At 35.0% G+C, this 17689-nt stretch overlaps 1 protein-coding gene across 3 annotated transcripts; it reads left to right on the forward strand.

Moving 5' to 3' along the window:
- The first annotated feature begins 2072 nt into the window (after window positions 1-2072).
- On the forward strand, window positions 2073-17689 carry dpp3 (dipeptidyl-peptidase 3). 3 transcript variants are annotated; one of them, XR_015519435.1, is made up of 19 exons: window positions 2100-2143; window positions 2587-2887; window positions 2969-3058; window positions 3594-3731; window positions 3827-3901; window positions 5119-5209; window positions 5328-5461; window positions 5572-5702; window positions 7352-7410; window positions 7650-7844; window positions 9334-9446; window positions 9537-9629; window positions 10536-10598; window positions 12254-12378; window positions 12459-12579; window positions 12661-12840; window positions 16417-16579; window positions 16987-17604; window positions 17637-17689. XR_015519435.1 is itself a non-coding variant. In NM_001002683.1 (18 exon segments), coding segments are annotated over 17 exon segments (2184 nt in total). In that variant the 5' UTR covers window positions 2073-2143; window positions 2587-2617; the 3' UTR covers window positions 17130-17685.

Consider the following 17689-nt stretch of genomic DNA (forward strand, 5'->3'; position numbering starts at 1 on the left):
ACAGATCACTGGCTGCATTCTGAGGACATGCTTGTGTTTATACCAAAGACCCTCCCTTCATGTTCCATGTGACAGTTGGCCATTAATCACCAGTAGGTTTGCATCTGTCAAAACAAGATGGTCTTTTACTTTTCTGAGAACTCTGATCATGTAGATAAGCATTTGGGTTTGAATAACTGACTCTCATGATTCCAGGAAAAGTACTACCACCTTTAAAATAATGTAACATTTATATTAGTTCCCAAGTAAAATCACATTTTTCTGTGTGCTGGCATTTATGTTAGATAAAAACGTAATTGGCACTATCATATAAATACAGACAGTGTCACGAGATTGTGGCACTGGCTGCAGACCAAAACACAATTATAGTTCAGTAATTTAAGCAGACCACAAAAATACATTTAGGAAAAAAGACTGTAAATACATTCCTTCAAAAATCTAAATACTGCAAATATGACACATTTTGCAACCTCTGAGGTGCAATATCTCCAACCCTTCAAATCAAATATGAAAAACTAGAAAGCTGTAGCACTGAAATGCTTGAAACATTACCTTACAGTTGTCCATTCTCCTCGCGGATCACTGAAAACCATATTTGAGTCTAGGCTTGTAACAGTAGTCCATTTCCCAAACATATCTGGAAGGATACATTTCACTGTTGGTATCACTGCAGACAAGCTCTTCGCTTTCAAATTGGAATTGTATCTGAAAAGTAAATATAAGCATCCAACTCAAAGCATATTTTAGTCAAAATCAAATAGCTTACTTGGCTAGCATAAAACCCAAAACAGAATTGCAAGCATGTAAATGTAATTATTTGTGTAAAAAGCTCTCTGATTTCCACTGTTCTTCTCCTCCTCTTGGAGAATGAACATGCAAGCAACAGGCGACCTGCTGCCCCATAAGCTGTTGGATCTATTTGATTTATTGACATTGTCTTTCTGTGATTGGCTTGCTCTAAACCACAGCTTTTTTTCACTGAGATGAAGCTTGTTGGCAATGCTGCTTTTTTAATGTGCAGACATGCATGTCATCTCTGATACTTAGCCACCTAATATATATTTCTCTTTAAATTAAATGTACATTATCTTAAATTAAATAATAATAATAAAAAAACAGAAAACAATACAAAAGACTGATTTTTTAAAATCTGTAAAAAATCTGTGATTTGGCATTATCCCTCCCGAGAAAAAAGAAAAACTCTTATGTACTGTTGAAACTGATGACAATGGTAAATCTGTAGGTGCTGGTTACTATCTACTCATCTGGCGCCATCGGGACAAAGTTGATGCCCTGTCTCCATATTGACCTCCATCCTTAAGATGTATGCCAGCCTCCCACAACCGGAATAAACACTGGGCTGATTTCAATGTTTTGAAGTTATGCTATTTAAAAATAATAATAATAGAATAGTAAGGGAATATTGTAATTAAAATTTGTGAAAAAAATATTACCTAATATCACGAATTGAAGGTTCATTTTTATGCTACATTGAAGTAAGCAATTTTCAAGAAATTATTAATAATTATTTCAATTTATATTTTTATGTAAGCTTTATTTGGGCTGAACTATTTAATTATTAACACCTAAAAGGTTGCAATATGTAACGTCATTTATCTGGCAAGACGAGTCGAGAAAGCAAACCACGGCATAATAAACAAATACCCGATCCTGGGTGGTCGAAATGCTATTCTGACCATGAAGATGGACAATTTCCTGTTGACAGAAATTATTTTTGATTGCTGGGAAATGAAGTTTACTTTGAGCACTTAAGTGATGATAAACAAAGCACGATAATTTCCACAAGAACTCATGGAGCTCAGCTAGCATAACAACTTGTTTTAGTTCACTATAACGAGAATGCTCATAATAATGCTTTTTTGTGGTAATATATTGTGTTGAGACACTTATGATTTATAATAAAATGTAAAATGCTAAAATTGCATTTAACGAAACTTTTATTTCATTTTCGATCCCAGCCTCTTCTCATTTGCTGTTCCTATTGGTTGTCACGCCAGTCAATAATCTTCTCTACCGTCTGATTGGTCGAGAGGCGGGTCATTCAATTGAATGAGTTGCGGAAGTAGAATCGTACGCTTGTGGTGGTTCTCATTTTTTTGACAGGAGTGAACGCACAATTCAGGTAGAACTTGCTCCACGCGCGTTGATAATATCTTTAAAATGTTTACAGAAAGAGCCCATGTTCGCTTTAATAGTAAACAGGATGTTTGTATAGCGAGTTATTGCCTATATGTTTCCGTTGCACAGGTTTGTTCATTGTCCGCTTTCCTCCACTATCAACTGTGCTAACGTTAACAGTATTAGCTGATCAGTTGAGTTCCAGAAGTGAAACAGAAACCCACAGAATCTGGGCTGATTCACCTTTCAGCCTTAAAGACACATTTCTGACATTATGTCTACACATTTCCCCTAGATTAAAGTATTTACTTAACTACAGGATTGTGTTAGCTTTGTGTGTTTGTGCAACATAAAGTTCAGATGGGTAATAATAAGCAGGTTATTTTTTGTTCTATTACATATTGACACTATTGATCAGTGATTTATTTATGCTTTTGTGGTTTTCAGTGGAGAGAAATCAAGCTGCCTGTAATCAGATATGGTGGACTCTCAGTATTACCTCCCAAACGACATTGGGATCTCTGCTCTGGATTGCCGGGAGGCTTTCAAGCTGCTGTCTCCCAAAGAGAAACTGTATGCACACTACCTCTCTCGGGCGGCCTGGTACGGTGGCCTGGTCGTGTTGATCCAGACATCTCCTGAGTCTGCCAAGATCTACGTACTGCTGCAAAAAATGTTCCGCGCACAGACGCCACTGCAGATGCAGGAAACAGCGACTGCAGCTGGACTGAGTGCAGAGGAATATCAGGTGAAATGTCCTGATGCAAACACCAAAGTTAACATCTCTCTGTGTTCTTTGTGGTAACAAAAATGTTCTGTCTGTTTTCAGGCCTTCCTTGTATATGCTGCTGGGCTTTTTGCGAACATGGGGAACTACAAGTCATTTGGAGACACCAAGTTTATCCCCAACCTGCCAAAGGTGAAATACCATACTTAAAGTGATTGTTTGCTCCAGGATGATGATTATTCTTCATTGTGTTGCTCCAAATATACAAGACATTTGTTCATGATTGAAAAAAATTAATATATCTTGAAATTTAGCGCATTTCTGCCTCTCCATTGATTGTCTGTTCACCAAAATCTAATATAGAATAATAATAATAAATAAATCCATATCAAAAAAATCATATCATATCAGTGGTTTGATTTAAGTTTTCTAACTAATCTTGCTTTCTCAGTTTATTTTTTGGAAAACTTAGATTAAACCCCTTTATTTATGTGGATTTGTCTTGTATAAATGTTTTGACGCATTTAGAGTCTTAGTTGAATAGATTTATTTCCCATTAATGTTAAAAATATCTTAATTTTTGTGAAATTTCTCATGGTTTTGGACTGGAGCAACATGAACGTAAGTAAATGTTTAAAATGTTAGGGTGAACTGATTGTCACTCCATGTGTGGATAATGTTTCAACACTTTTAGTATTTGATAACTGTGCATATTTTGTATATGCAGGAGAAGTTCAAGGCTCTGGTGTGGGAGAGTCTGGCCTTTAAGGAGGATCCCAGTGGCACAGAAGTGCTGTGGAACAGCTGCTGTGAGCCCCTCTACTCTCTAGAAGAAAAGCAGAAGCAGCTTGGTCTGGGTGAGAAGGTAAAATCTGTTTAAATCCTATTACAATATGACTTTATGCATTTATTATGCATCATCTTAGGTTTCCATTTTGCTAATTGTTATTATTTTTTTAGGGAATCACGGCTTATTTCTCAGGGAATTGCTGCTTAGAAGATGCAGAGTTTGCCCAGAAGTTTCTGGACTCCAAGGTATTGTACACCAGTGAAAGATCCTGCAAGTTGTTTAGATAAAAACTGTTTAAAGACTATCATGCTTTTTTTATTATAAATGCCTGATATACATTTTGTCAAATATTAATATAAATGAAAGTTACTGTATTAATATTTTAAAACTCATCATCTTTCTCATATAAGACACATTTAAGCATTTAAAAAAATCCATGCCTTAAAATCGCTTTAGTATTACTCTACACCCTGTTTTATTTTGCTCCAGTTGTTGTTTACATTTTAGTTCACCAGTTGTTCAATTTTGTTGTCTTTAAAATGCTCCTGTGGAGAACTAATTTCTTACTCATCACATCTTAAGCCTGTTCTTAATAGCAATACATCATTTTAGAGCATATACAGTGCTCAGCATATATAAGTACACCCCTCATAAATCTCTCTTTTAAATTATTTTTTTAATAGGAAGCTATACAATAATATATTTGTGCATATACATTAGATTAGTCAGTACAGAAGCCAAATCTGGAGCTTATCTAACAAAATAACATTACAAAAAAAAAAAAAAAAAAAAAAAAAAAAATATATATACATATATATATATATATATATATATATATATATATATATATATATATATATATATATATATATATATAAATATATATATATATAAATATATATATATATATATATATATATATATATATATATATATATATATATATATATATATATATATATATATACATACAGTTTTCAAAAAGAGGAAAAATCAAGAGAAGCAAAAAAATTTATGTAGTTGAAATTTTGTAGGTTGTAATTTTATTTTTCAATACTTTGCTTAAATTTAATTGTGTTATGTTTCTATTTCTAAAGATGCTTGGTGACTAAAATATTATTTCAATAAATATATCTGTTTAATAAATCTGTTTTGTTTAAATGAACCAAAAGACATTGTCTATATTCACTGAGAAATTGATAAAAATATTAATTCTCAAAATGGGGTGTACTTAACTATGCAGAGAACTGTATACAATAATGCACTTTTTTAAAGTGAGAGTAAGAAGCCAAATTATCACCCAGAGTTTTAAATAATAATCTCACAGTCCATCATCAGTTTTTTTTTACCATTTTTGCACCATTTTATAAATTAGATTTTGTTGTTTTCTTACTAATAGTGGCTATATCTGCACAGTTTCTCAATAGTGGTCTCTCACACTTGGACTTCTTTCTTCTTGTAGAACCTGAGTGCCTACAACACCCGTCTGTTTAAGACAGAAGTAGATGGGAAACGGTGCTATGAGGTGCGTTTGGCCTCCGCAAAGACGGAGGGTGAGTATCAAAAACAGTTTATATTTGGATTTTATCATTGAACTATTTAAACTCTGAATAAATTATGTGTATTATTTTGGATAACATATTTATTTATTTATTTTTCTCCTGTCTATAGACTGTTGTGCCGAAGAAGGGGAAGGTAAAACGTGCTGTGGAAGATTTGAATTTGAGGATGCTGTGTTCTGTGTGAAGAGGGGCGATTATTCATTTCTTATGGAGAAAGTCTGTCAGAATTTGGAGAAAGCCAAGGTGTAATGTCATTAAAATAAAGAAAACACAGATTTAGGGATGTTTTTTAAATGTAAAATGAATGGCGTTAGACCTTTTGAGCCTAAAGTAAAGCTGTTTATTTGTCTTAGGTTAACGCAGCTGATGAAAACCAGAGAAGGATGTTGGAAGAGTATATCCGCAGTTTTACCTATGGCTCAGTGGAAGCCCATAAAGAAGGGTCCCGTTTTTGGATCAAGGACAAAGGACCTATTGTGGAGAGGTGACTGACCCATATTTAACAGAGCTGTGACTCATTTCATAAAAATAGCTGAGTTTCAGTGTAGGTAGAGCCAAAGGTTAACCAAACAAGTCCAACCCAGTTCCAATGTATTAATCAAAACAGTTTTACAACAGTCATCATAAACATCTTCATCAACTCTGGATTAAATTTGCAGCATGTGTAGCTAAAAGAGTGATGTGTGTAATCTGTAATGGACAGTCAAGAAAATGTGAAAGGTTTCATACAAAATCTGTAAAATATCTTAAAAAAGAGATTGAAATAAGAAATATAATAAATTTCTGTCATGAAATTTTGAGAAAAAAACTAACAAACTGAACAGCAAAAACAAACAAAAAAAGAAACCGATATACTAAATCAATTCAATTAATTTGTTGTTAAAATAAATAAAAATAAATTTTTTTAAAACAGTAGATATTAAATGCTTATATTTTATGTATAATTATTATAGAAATATACAAAAGCACAAATGTAATGCAAAAAGGTTATAATAATATAAATATAATTTACTTAAAATGAAAATGAACATGGCTAATAATTATAATCTAAAGATTAAATACAATTCTAACAAAATCCTTTGAGAAATTAGATTTTGTTTTACAAATCTAAGCAGGTTATCAATCTAGCACAATTCACCATGCTGATTGTTACAAACCCCTGATGTTTGTCTAAGGTAAGGTGGGGTTTGACATTTATATGTAATTAAAATAAATTTATACAAACAGTGAAAGTGCAAAAGACAACCCATTTAAATACCAAAAATTGTGATTTTATTTCCAAGCCCAAGTGGAAAAAAAAAAAAAATCAAAATAAAGAAAAAGGCAAAAATATGTATTTACAATATATACAACACTGAGACAAATTCAAAGACGGGGAAAAACAAGAGAGCTGGCAGACGGGACGTGGGCGTCGCTAAAGAAATGAAAATAACAAAACCCAAACTATATCTAACTTCCCAGAAGCATCTAACTTGCTAACAAAATAACAAACACACGAAGAGTCGTCCAAGTCAAAACTATCTCCTTTATCTATCCAAAAAGTACAAGGGTGACGCTGGCCCTTAACCTAATGTACTTAACACAAGAGTAGGCCTACGTGTTGCAGGACGTATGTCATGTGACCTTCTTACCTGTCCGCTTCGTCCAAGCCTCGTAAACAAAATAAATGAGAAATGAAATGAGATAGGCTATGAATAACGGACGAATAACGTGCACACAGAAACGTGGAACAACACAATACACAGTCAGACAAGGTTTTTCTTTCTTAACGCAACGCATCCAACAAACACAGACGAGGAAAAAGAAGAGAAGGGAAGGGGCTGGTAAGGGGTCTTGCGTGCGCTTTTATGACGGGTGGTCTGTGCCTATATGACGTAAGAGAGACGTAACTGGGGAGGAAATGATTGACAGCTGAATCGACCAATGAACGGAAACTGAGAAAAATTAAAGCAGATATGGGAGAACAGAGCGAGCGAGAGAGAGAGAGAGGAAAAAACACAAACAGAGCACAAATAACACAAATACATAACATTGATGAACAAAACTTCTATCTTAACCTCCAAAAAAGTTTCCATAATGTTTCCATAACTCACTTGAGCATCTACTGAAATCAACTTTGTGTTTTTTTAACAGTTACATTGGTTTTATCGAGAGCTACAGAGATCCATTTGGCTCAAGAGGTGAATTTGAAGGTAAGCTCACAAATAGACACATTAAGTCTGATCATAGTTTTATTATGTGATGTACAGTATATCATTATCATAATGAAAATAATTAGCAGTAACAATAATAATCATTATTATTATTATTATTATTGTTAATAATGCTGTTATTATTATTGCTATAAATTGCTTAAACCACCTGTAAATGCTGTAGACATCCAGTTCTGATCTTTTTCTCGTTCCTCTGCATTTACCTTTTCTCCCACTAGGTTTTGTTGCTGTGGTGAACAAGGCCATGAGTGCTCGCTTTGCTCAGTTGGTGAGCTCAGCCGAGGTCTTGCTTCCGGAGCTGCCTTGGCCTCCAGCCTTTGAGAAGGACAGATTCCTCAAACCAGACTTCACCTCTTTGGATGTTCTGACCTTTGCTGGCAGCGGCATTCCTGCAGGAATCAACATTCCCAACTGTGAGTCCTCTAACCCCACGTTTGACCCTATGCATTTATAAATGCTCTATAAAAGGTTATAAATGCATAGTTCACCCAAATATTAATATTTTATCATCATTTACAATCAAGCGGTTCTAAAATTTTATGAATTTCTTCTGTTGAACACAAAACAAGATATTTTAAAGAATGTTGAAAAAAGTGGCTATTGACATCCATAGTGGGAAAACAATACTAAGGAAGTGGAGTTACCAGAGTTTCATGGAATATTTGGAATATCATGGAGATTTAAAATGTCTATTCCAGATGATGACAGCCAGGGAGTTATATTTTTACTAGTCGTAATAAATTATAAATTCTTATTAATTTATATTAATAATTTAAGTTAAATAAATTAATTGTATTTATAAGTTATGTTAAGTTATGGAGTAATAGAGAATTTTAGGTTATTAAAAGTTTTACTTCCATTTATTTATTTATTTTCTATTCTGTGTGTTTTTTATCACATTGTTTCATGCAGTTTTGCCTATTTTTTATTGTTATTTTATTACTTTCCCACTTATTAACCAGCAATCAAATGCAGTCGCCTGTTAAAATACAGTATTTGTCGGTTTTTGGCCTCTCAGTGCTCAACCAGTCCCTCCTAGACTATTTATATGCTTTATATTTCTGATTATTCTGGCATAAAATGACAGATTTTGTGGTGACTTTTCTCAAAATGTTTGTTCAAATTTGTGGTATTTCTTGTGTTGCTGTGAAAATATCCAAAAATGTGCACATCTTTGTCTTAATTGGTATAAAATAGAACACAGAGAAACTTAAAGTGTTTACCTCTTAATCATATAGCCGACTACATCATATATCATATAACTCATCTCTAATAACTGATTTATTTTATCCTTGTCATGATGACAGTAATTAATATTTAATAGACATATTTTACTTCTAGACACTTCTATACAGCTTAAAGTGACATTTAACGGCTTAACTAGGTTAATTAGAATAACTAAGCAGGTAAGTTATTTAATTTTAATTCATTTTAATTTTATTTAATTAATTTATTATTTAATTAAAAAAATCAAGAAGGAATTTGAGTGGCTGGAAAAAGATCCATGTTGGCAAAAATTCTCAGGTAGTTTGCTGCATATAAAAAAACTGAACCATTTGCTCGAATTTACATTAAAAAATCATACATTTTAAATTCAGTGATTGCAGCAGAAAATAAGCAGAATTACAAAACTCTGGTGGGACTGCTCAACACATCAGCTGTCTGTTTTTATTATAGGTCATGTAAATTCATCTTTTTAGTTAAGGAAAGTCAGGAAAAAAAATATGTAATTTGACATTTTGGCTTAGATCGGGAACACTAGGAACCAAGTGGAATGGATGTTTTTCCCCAACACTCTTCAGTATCTTCCTGTGCATTCAACAAAAGGAAAAAAAAAACATTAACAGGGAGGGTAAATTGTTGTGAAAAATTAAATCTTGTTAACTAGTTATCTCTCTGTAGATGATGACATCAGACAGACTGAAGGCTTCAAGAACGTGTCCCTTGGAAATGTGCTGGCAGTTGCTTATGCCACGCAGAAAGACAAGCTCACATTTCTTGAGGAGAAAGACAAGGTAAGACTGATGACGTCTCAGACATGTTGTAGTGGAGGCTCTAACCGTGTACGTTTATCTTAATTTTGTTGATTTTTTTTTTCCCCATAGGACCTGTACATCAAATGGAAGGGTCCTTCTTTTGAGGTGCAGGTTGGACTACATGAGCTGTTGGGTCATGGCAGTGGAAAGCTTTTTGTTCAGGTATTGAAGCTAAAGCAGAATGTGGCTCCGTTTGCACCTGGTATTAAGATGCGTTTTGTCGGTCCAATCACAAGTAGACAATGCTAAATACAGGTGGAAACATTCTAAATCGCTTGCAGAGGTAGTTAAAAAGGTCTGCATGTTATTGGATTGCTTTCAGAACGCAAATGCATATGTGGTTGAATGTTTTGAGACTGCCACAAAAGACCATCTACTCTTTGGCCTCTGACCTAACGTCTGATTGATTAAAAAAAAAACTAATCTTCATAAATGATGTAGAGTGTGACAAAATAAGACAAAATCCAAATGCAAGTAGTCAATGTTAATAGTAGTTGAATATAGTTATATGTCTTGAATGGCCACTAAAAGCACATTAATTCCAGGTAGAAACAGAACTGAACAGGGCCTCTGGTTTATTTATTTTTATTCATATAAATTCTCTTCCTGGCCACTTTATTGGCTACAACTTATGCAGAGTTCATACTTGATTTTTATTTGCATAAAGGTTTTGGGAAATTGTTCAAAATCAAAACGACATCTTGTCATGATAAATATACTGGCCAGCAGTTGGAGAGGAGTTATAGACCACAATCTCAGAATAAATAAGATTGCTTTGCCAGCCACAGCTGCTAAATTATTGCAAAATTATTTATTGACCTCTAACTCTTGTAGTTTGCAGAGTATCAATCATTTCCTTGTCCATAAACTTTCTTCTCCATTCTGATGCTCTGTTTGATCTACAGCCGATTTGTTTTTGCCTACATTAACAGGCCTTAGATATTTGAGCTGGTGTACCTAGCAAAGTGGCTGGGAAATATATAAATATATTTATAAAAAATAGATATTGTGCCATCTCATTCATACAAATGTCTTGAATACATCTCGCTTATGTTTCTACTGCAACAGGATGATAAGGGAAAATTCAACTTTGATCAAACTGCTGTTCGCAATCCAGAAACAGGAGAACTGGTGAGTCAAAACCATCATAACACTTGCACCTCATAAACAATGTTACAAAGTAACTAGTTACTGTAATCAAGTTACTTATCTGCTGAAAAACTAAAGGAATGAATTACTTTTAATTTTAGTAAATGTATTTACAGTCAGTTACTGATAATGTACATTTCTTAAATACTCTTAATACATTCAACAGCTCAGTATAAATCAGTTCCGAGAAACAGTGAAGTTGTATTTTGCCAGATAAAACACAAACTGTGCAAATACTGCAAAAACATGTTTACTTAGACTAAAAGAACAACGAATATAATGCAGCATAGTGAAAAACTACCATCACAGATGTCTTAATGCAAAAAAACGATTAAAGGGGTGGTCCACTACAATATCCTATTTTAAACTGTAGTTGATCTGTAATGTAGCTGTGTGAACATAGACAACATCTCTAAATGTAATATACTCAAAGTTCAATGCAAAGAGAGACATTGGCTTCCACAGAGTTAGCTTAGCAAAACCTACAGCGAGCAAAGTTTGGTTAATGATGTCATAAACCCCTCAGGCTACGAGCATACACCCTGTGCAGAGAAGGGGCATGGCCAGATGCGCTGTTATAGCAGAGAAGCTTCCTGGTGACATGAAGCCGATCCGCGAATCACAGCACATTGTGTAGGCTGACCAATCAAAGCCTCTTGAGGGCGGAGTTTTGGAGTTATATGAGTTTTTTCAAGTTAGCTGAGTACCAGTATATAATCAAAGTAAGATATATGAAAAAATAATATATATATTTTTTAAATAAAGCATGAGCACACATTGCTTTGCACTTTATAAACACAAGAAAGTCTTAAAAATACACTCCGGATCACCCCTTTAATAAGCCAAACTAAGCGGACCAGATGATTTGCAGCTCCACTTGCTCAGACGAGTACTACAGAGATCACACAGTCCATCAGTTTTTTTTTAATTGCGAAAGTGGGAAGATGTGACTGAACGAGAAAGTCGTTCTGTTATAAAAGCATTTATTAGATTGTTTACCCTCTCCTTTTCAAATTAGCGCATGCAAATTTTAATCATTTGCTTATTATTATTGAATATTTAAAATGTTCAAGATGATCTCTTCTTAAGTGCATCACAGTGATACTTATATTGATTAATTATACAAGTAATATTAATTATTTACCTTTATAATTATGTTCAACTCCTGTCTCTTTCCTACTATATAATTAATCATTTTATTATCAGTTTTTTGATGCCAGTCGTCTGGAGCAGAGGGCCTATTGACCACCTCTGTACACCCTGCTCTCTAGTTTAGGAAGGACTTGACTCTCCACACCAGCCTTCTCAGTCCCCAGTGAAAGAGTTTTTTCATCAGCAGAGGACATTGTAAATGTGCAAAAAGATCTTGTAAAAGAAAACAGAAAACAGATATGCTGATATTTCTTTTGAAAACTGTAAAGTCACAGTTTTTGTTTGTATTAATGAGTCTTTAGTTTGTATTTAGCATTTAAGCAAAAAATGAAAGGGCTTTTCACCTTAAATTCCTTTCAAATATTTTTTTTTTTAAATCATGACTAAATCGTGAATCGTATTGAATCATGAGTCCGGTGAATCGTTACATTCCTATAAACTATACATAGAAGCACAGCTATTAAACTGGACATCTCTCCTTTTAGATTTCCAGCTGGTATAAGGGCAGTGAGACCTGGGACAGCAAGTTCTCCACTATCGCCTCGTCCTATGAGGAGTGTCGAGCTGAGTGTGTCGGCCTCTACCTGTGTCTCAGCAAACAGGTGCTCAGGTGAGACCCTAAACATTGTCATTCAACAGCAATATAAGCCATTGAGATCCAGATGTTGACCAGTTGTTTTGGTTCCTCAGTATTTTCGGCCATGAAGGAGAGGACGCGGAGGAGGTGCTTTACGTAAACTGGCTAAACATGGTTCGCGCTGGCCTTCTGGGACTGGAGTTTTACACACCAGAGAGCAAGAGCTGGAGACAGGTGAGCTTAGAGACGTGTGCCTTCCCAGAAATCTTCACACTTGTGTTTGATCGTCTCCTCATGGCAGTGTTTTTGTCGTAGGCACACATGCAGGCCCGCTTTGTGATTTTGCGAGTTCTTCTGGAGGCTGGAGAGGGGCTGGTTTGTGTGAAGGAGTGCACGGGGACAGATGGACGACCAGATGCTGTCATTACGCTCGATCGCAGCAAGATCAACACAGTGGGAAAGAGTGCCATCCAGAGGTTCCTCTGTAAACTGCAGGTACAGCTGGTGGTCAGATGAGAAATGTGTTTTGCTTTACTGCCCTACAATCATTTTCCAACAGATTATTAATGTTATTAGCACTGTGCAAAATTAGTGAGTTGTTTAGAAGGTTTCATATCAGGTGTTTTTTTTTGTTGTTGTTTTAATACAATTTAATTAATATTATTCATTCATTAATTTTCCTTTCGGCTTAGTCCCTTTATTAATCAGGGGTCACCACAGCGGAATGAACCACCAACTTATCCAGCATTTGTTTTACGCAGGGGATGCCCTTCCAGCCGCAACCCGACCCTGGGATACACGCATACACACTCATTTACACACATACACTACGGACAATTTAGTTCATTCAATTCAACTATAGTGAATGTTTTTGGCCTGGGGGGTAAATCGGAGCACGGAGGAAATTCAAAGGGAGAACACTCATACATGCTCCACACAAAAATGCCAGCTGATCCACCCTGGGCTTGAAACAGCAACCTTCTTGCGGTGAGGGGATCGTTCTATCCACTGTGCTACCTACTGTGCTCCCCTAAATAATATAACTCATTCATTAATTTTTTTATTAGCTTAGTCCCTTTATTAATCTGGAGTTGCCCCAGCAATGAACCGCCAACTTATACAGCATGTTTTACGCAGCGGATGCCCATCCAGCTGCAACCCATCTCTGGGATAAATGATATTATATTTTTTATATTTATAAAAATCACTTATTAGAGTTAACTGAAACAAAAGTAAATATAAATATATAAAAGTTAATATAAAAGTAAAAGTTTTTAAAATTTGTCATCTGTTACATTTATTTTGTTAAATAAAAGTCCATTTGAATAAAATAAAATACTTTTTAAATCATAAAAACACTGATTTTGGCTAGTAGGCAAGGACATGTTTCTCTTTTTCATTTAGAAACAAAACAGGCAAAAAATCTTAAACTTATTAAAAAATAAATGCTATAATAAAAGTTATCGAACATTTTCAAAGCCAGGAAACATGTTGAAAACTGTTTATAAAAACCCCAGTATGATCTCAATGAGCTTTCACTGCTTTATACGTAATTATTAGTGCTATTTCAGCATTATTCATGTACTGTTACTGCTTTGAGTTATTATTTAGAATTTTTATGGTGTCATTTTTAAGATTTTTTTAATTTTCCATTTTTTTTAACATCAATGAATTTTGAATCCATAATAATTCTACATATTGTTTTATTGCAAACGTTTTATTAAAATAATTTAATAATTGAATTCTCAATGCATATATATATATATATATATATATATATATATATATATATATATATATATATATATATATATATATATATATATTAGGGTTGTAACAATATACCGGTATGACGGTTTACCACGATTTGAACGTGCACGTTTATCATACCATGAACAATTGCATATCAACGGTTTTAACCCTTAAAGACCGAGACAGCCGCCCGCGGCTAAAAATAAGTATTGCTCTTAAATGTTTAATAACTTTTGATCCGCTGATCCGATTCATACAATTCAAAGATTGGCATAAAGAAGAGAATCTCAGCTTTCCAGTGCTGTATCACATAACATTCGCGGACTTTCAGAGGCTCCGGAATCAGTGCGGTTACGTCATCAAAATTTGACAACGCTGATTTGACAAAGAAACGCTCGTCACTGTGTCTCCGGACAAACCAGACATGATACATTGATGCATTGTCCCTCCTCCATGCCCAGATTGGTTCAAACTCGCTATATCACAACCAATAAGCATAGGTTTCACTTTTGTTTGTGGACCAACACTGAGCTTTTTGAACAACACGGAAAGAGAGATAGGCATACATTTCTGCGCGGCTAAATAAAACGCAAAAAAAAAAAAGTTTTGCATGAAATAATTCTCATACTAAGTACTTTTGCATGCACAGCAACACAGAAACATGACAGAACAGTGACACAGCAAAGACGAACTGCTGCTCTTGCTGTTTTCAAAAGACACAAATGAAGGTGCAGCTGTTTGTCTGCATTGCATACCATATCCACAGACAACCATATCCATGCTGGCACATAAAACCTAAGGATGTTCCATATTGAATCTAGTTTCGTTATGTAACTATTTATAGTATAGTAAATATTTATATCTATTTTTTTACTGAGGATTTGCACCATGTTTATTTGGACTTTGACACATTATTTATTATTTTTTTTATTTGTTCATTGTACAAGTGGACACATTCTCTCACCTCAGCGGTCAAGATTAAGTCCTGAAAATCTCAACATGCTTACATTTCTTCATCACAACCTAGACTGAAAAAAACAACGCTTTAAATACATGTTTACAGCCATAAACTTGGTATTGCACTTTTGGTCTCCCATTTATCGTGCTTATAAGGAAGGACAGTTTAAGTTTATTTTTGTCTAATCTTAAAAGACCTTGCTTGTTTATTCCTTCTAATTTAATTTATTAAAATGGGAGATTTTTCAGTTTATTTTTATAAAAGACTTCTATAGTTCTATTAAAATGGTTCTTTCAAAAGTTTGTTGAAATAAAACCTTTGTTCAGTCAGAAAACGTGTTCTTATTCTTTTCAGGGTCTTTGCTATGAGAATTACTATTTAATACCGTATACCGCGAAACCGTCAAACCGTGGTATTGTTTTAGACGATTATCATACCGTAAAAAATTCATACCGTTACAACCCTAATATATATATATATATATATATATATATATATATATATATATATATATATATATATATATATATATATATATATATATATATATATATATTTATATAATATATATAATTTTTTGAATTAATTAATTACATTCTTTCTTTAGGGACTTGCATTCTCTTCCATTATTTTGTAAATTAATTAATTACATTCTTTCTTCTGTTGCCTTGAACTGTGCCAAAGAGCGACTGTGCCCCCACCCCTCTTCTCCTCCCTCACACTGCTTTTGCCTTCCGAACCTAAGCATGATTGTGCCATCGATAATGCAGCTGTTCAGTTTAACAGGGAGAGAAGAGCTCTCGCTCAGTACAGTGGGGATTGCTTTAGTTATTTTTATTTTAGTTGTTTGAAATGCAATGACACACAGTCAAAATTTTGCTGAACAGATCCACAACTTTTGACACTGATAAATTATCATAAAAGTCATCGTGCCTCACATATTAGGAGGTTTGCTGAAAATGCATCTGACGTGCAGCGAGTGGTTTGCATCTGTGATAAACTTTAAAAGTTTGTGTTCATTTAAAAGTAGGATTGATTAGTAAATAGAAACAGCCTTTTAAAAGTGTCTTCAGTTTCGGGCACAGGCACGCTTTGCACTCACACTACAAGCGTACCATGCCAAAGCCCAACTGAACCATGCTTTGGCACACCTCTTCCAACCGGGCCTGGGCAGGCCAACAAAACCGCACCTGGGCACAACGGGGAGCACATCTGAGCATGGTTCAGATAGCTTAGTGTCAGTGCACACTTATTTTACTTCGCAGTTAACTTTTTGTTTTTGTTTTTCTCTCTAAGAAAAACAAAAAAACAAAAACCTTTTTAACAATTTAAATGAGTTGACCTTTTGTGTTTGATTGTAGGTCTACAAGTCCACAGCTGATGTAGAAGGAGGAAGAGCTTTGTATGAGGGCTACTCTGCGGTCACTTCTGATGGTGCCCACGACTTCCTGCGCCTCAGAGAAACTGTTCTTCTCCGCAAAGAAGCTCGCAAGATGTTTGTCCAGGCAAACACCTTCATCAAAGGTTTGTCTTCTTTAGCCTTCATGCTAATTAACCAACATTCTTGTCAGCAGAAACAGAATAGCATTACACAGCACGTCATGATTTTGCCAAGTACGATGGGATCCTTAATTAACATCTGTGTTAGGATCTATGATCCTTGAACATCAGGTAACATTCCCTACCCCAACACCCAACCATAACTGTAAATTATTCCCAAAATCAGAGGGGAATAATAGTTGGATAACAATCATATTGAAATGCATAAGCCTAGACTTGGCATTACGGTTAATGTATCTCTTAATTCTGATTGGCTGATTGGAATGTTGTTCCAGGATCAACATAGAGGTTAATCTAGGAACATGTCATACTTGGTGAAATCAGGTTGGTGCATCTGCACAAGGATTAGCATGCTGTTGTTTGTACTGTAGATGACGCTGTGGAGCTGATTGAATATGAGGGCAGCGCTGAAGGCCTCATCCAGTCTTTCATCGAGCGTTTCCCTGATGACAGCGAGGAGGTGGACGCTCAGCTGCTGGAAATGACCCGCAAAGACTCCCTCTGCTGGTGCTGAGAGGACACTGTCATATTTTGGACGACACCGAGCCGCAGTAACTTCCCGTAATGAACAAAAAAGGCCGGAGAACACATAAGACTGGTAATGATTCACACATAAGAGGAAGGAAAAGCCGCTCTTAAGTTCAACCCCGGTGTTTTCCTTCCCACAGTTCTTCTTTCTATATCGCTATTGACTTTAAAACAAAAGTAACACTGATTAGAGTTTTAATTAGACATTTCTGTTCCTGCTTCAGATCATCCCACGCTTCCCACACAGGCATGCCAAAGCTCCGACAGGAGTGAACTTGCTGTGTGAGGGAGGGATTTATGTAATCGCAACACATAACATACTTTCTCAACTTGCTCTAAAATGGAAACACGCTCTGCAGATCCTATCTAGTGTGGAACTCATCTGATTCACTGTTTTCTGGGAGAAACGATAGCATTCCTTCTAAGAAATTAAAAATCTGTGTTGGTTTACGCGATTTCAGGTTTCTCAAAAATGAAATGTCAAATTGTTCAGTGTGGACGGTGAATACCAACAGTCCCTACCAAATAAAACCAATTACTTCTGAA

The sequence above is a fragment of the Danio rerio genome, chromosome 21, assembly GCF_052040795.2.
Source record: "Danio rerio strain M-AB ecotype USA chromosome 21, GRCz13ab, whole genome shotgun sequence".
Lineage (NCBI taxonomy): Eukaryota > Metazoa > Chordata > Actinopteri > Cypriniformes > Danionidae > Danio > Danio rerio.

Excerpts from the sequence above, each read along its gene's own strand:
- dpp3 (XM_087299196.1), top strand. The coding sequence starts at position 2,618 with ATGGTGGACTCTCAGTATTACCTCCCAAACGACATTGGGATCTCTGCT. Across the intron at positions 5,210-5,327 it reads GGCCTCCGCAAAGACGGAGG|ACTGTTGTGCCGAAGAAGGG; the intron begins GTGAGTATCAAA and ends TCCTGTCTATAG. Across the intron at positions 5,703-7,351 it reads AAAGGACCTATTGTGGAGAG|TTACATTGGTTTTATCGAGA; the intron begins GTGACTGACCCA and ends TTTTTTTAACAG.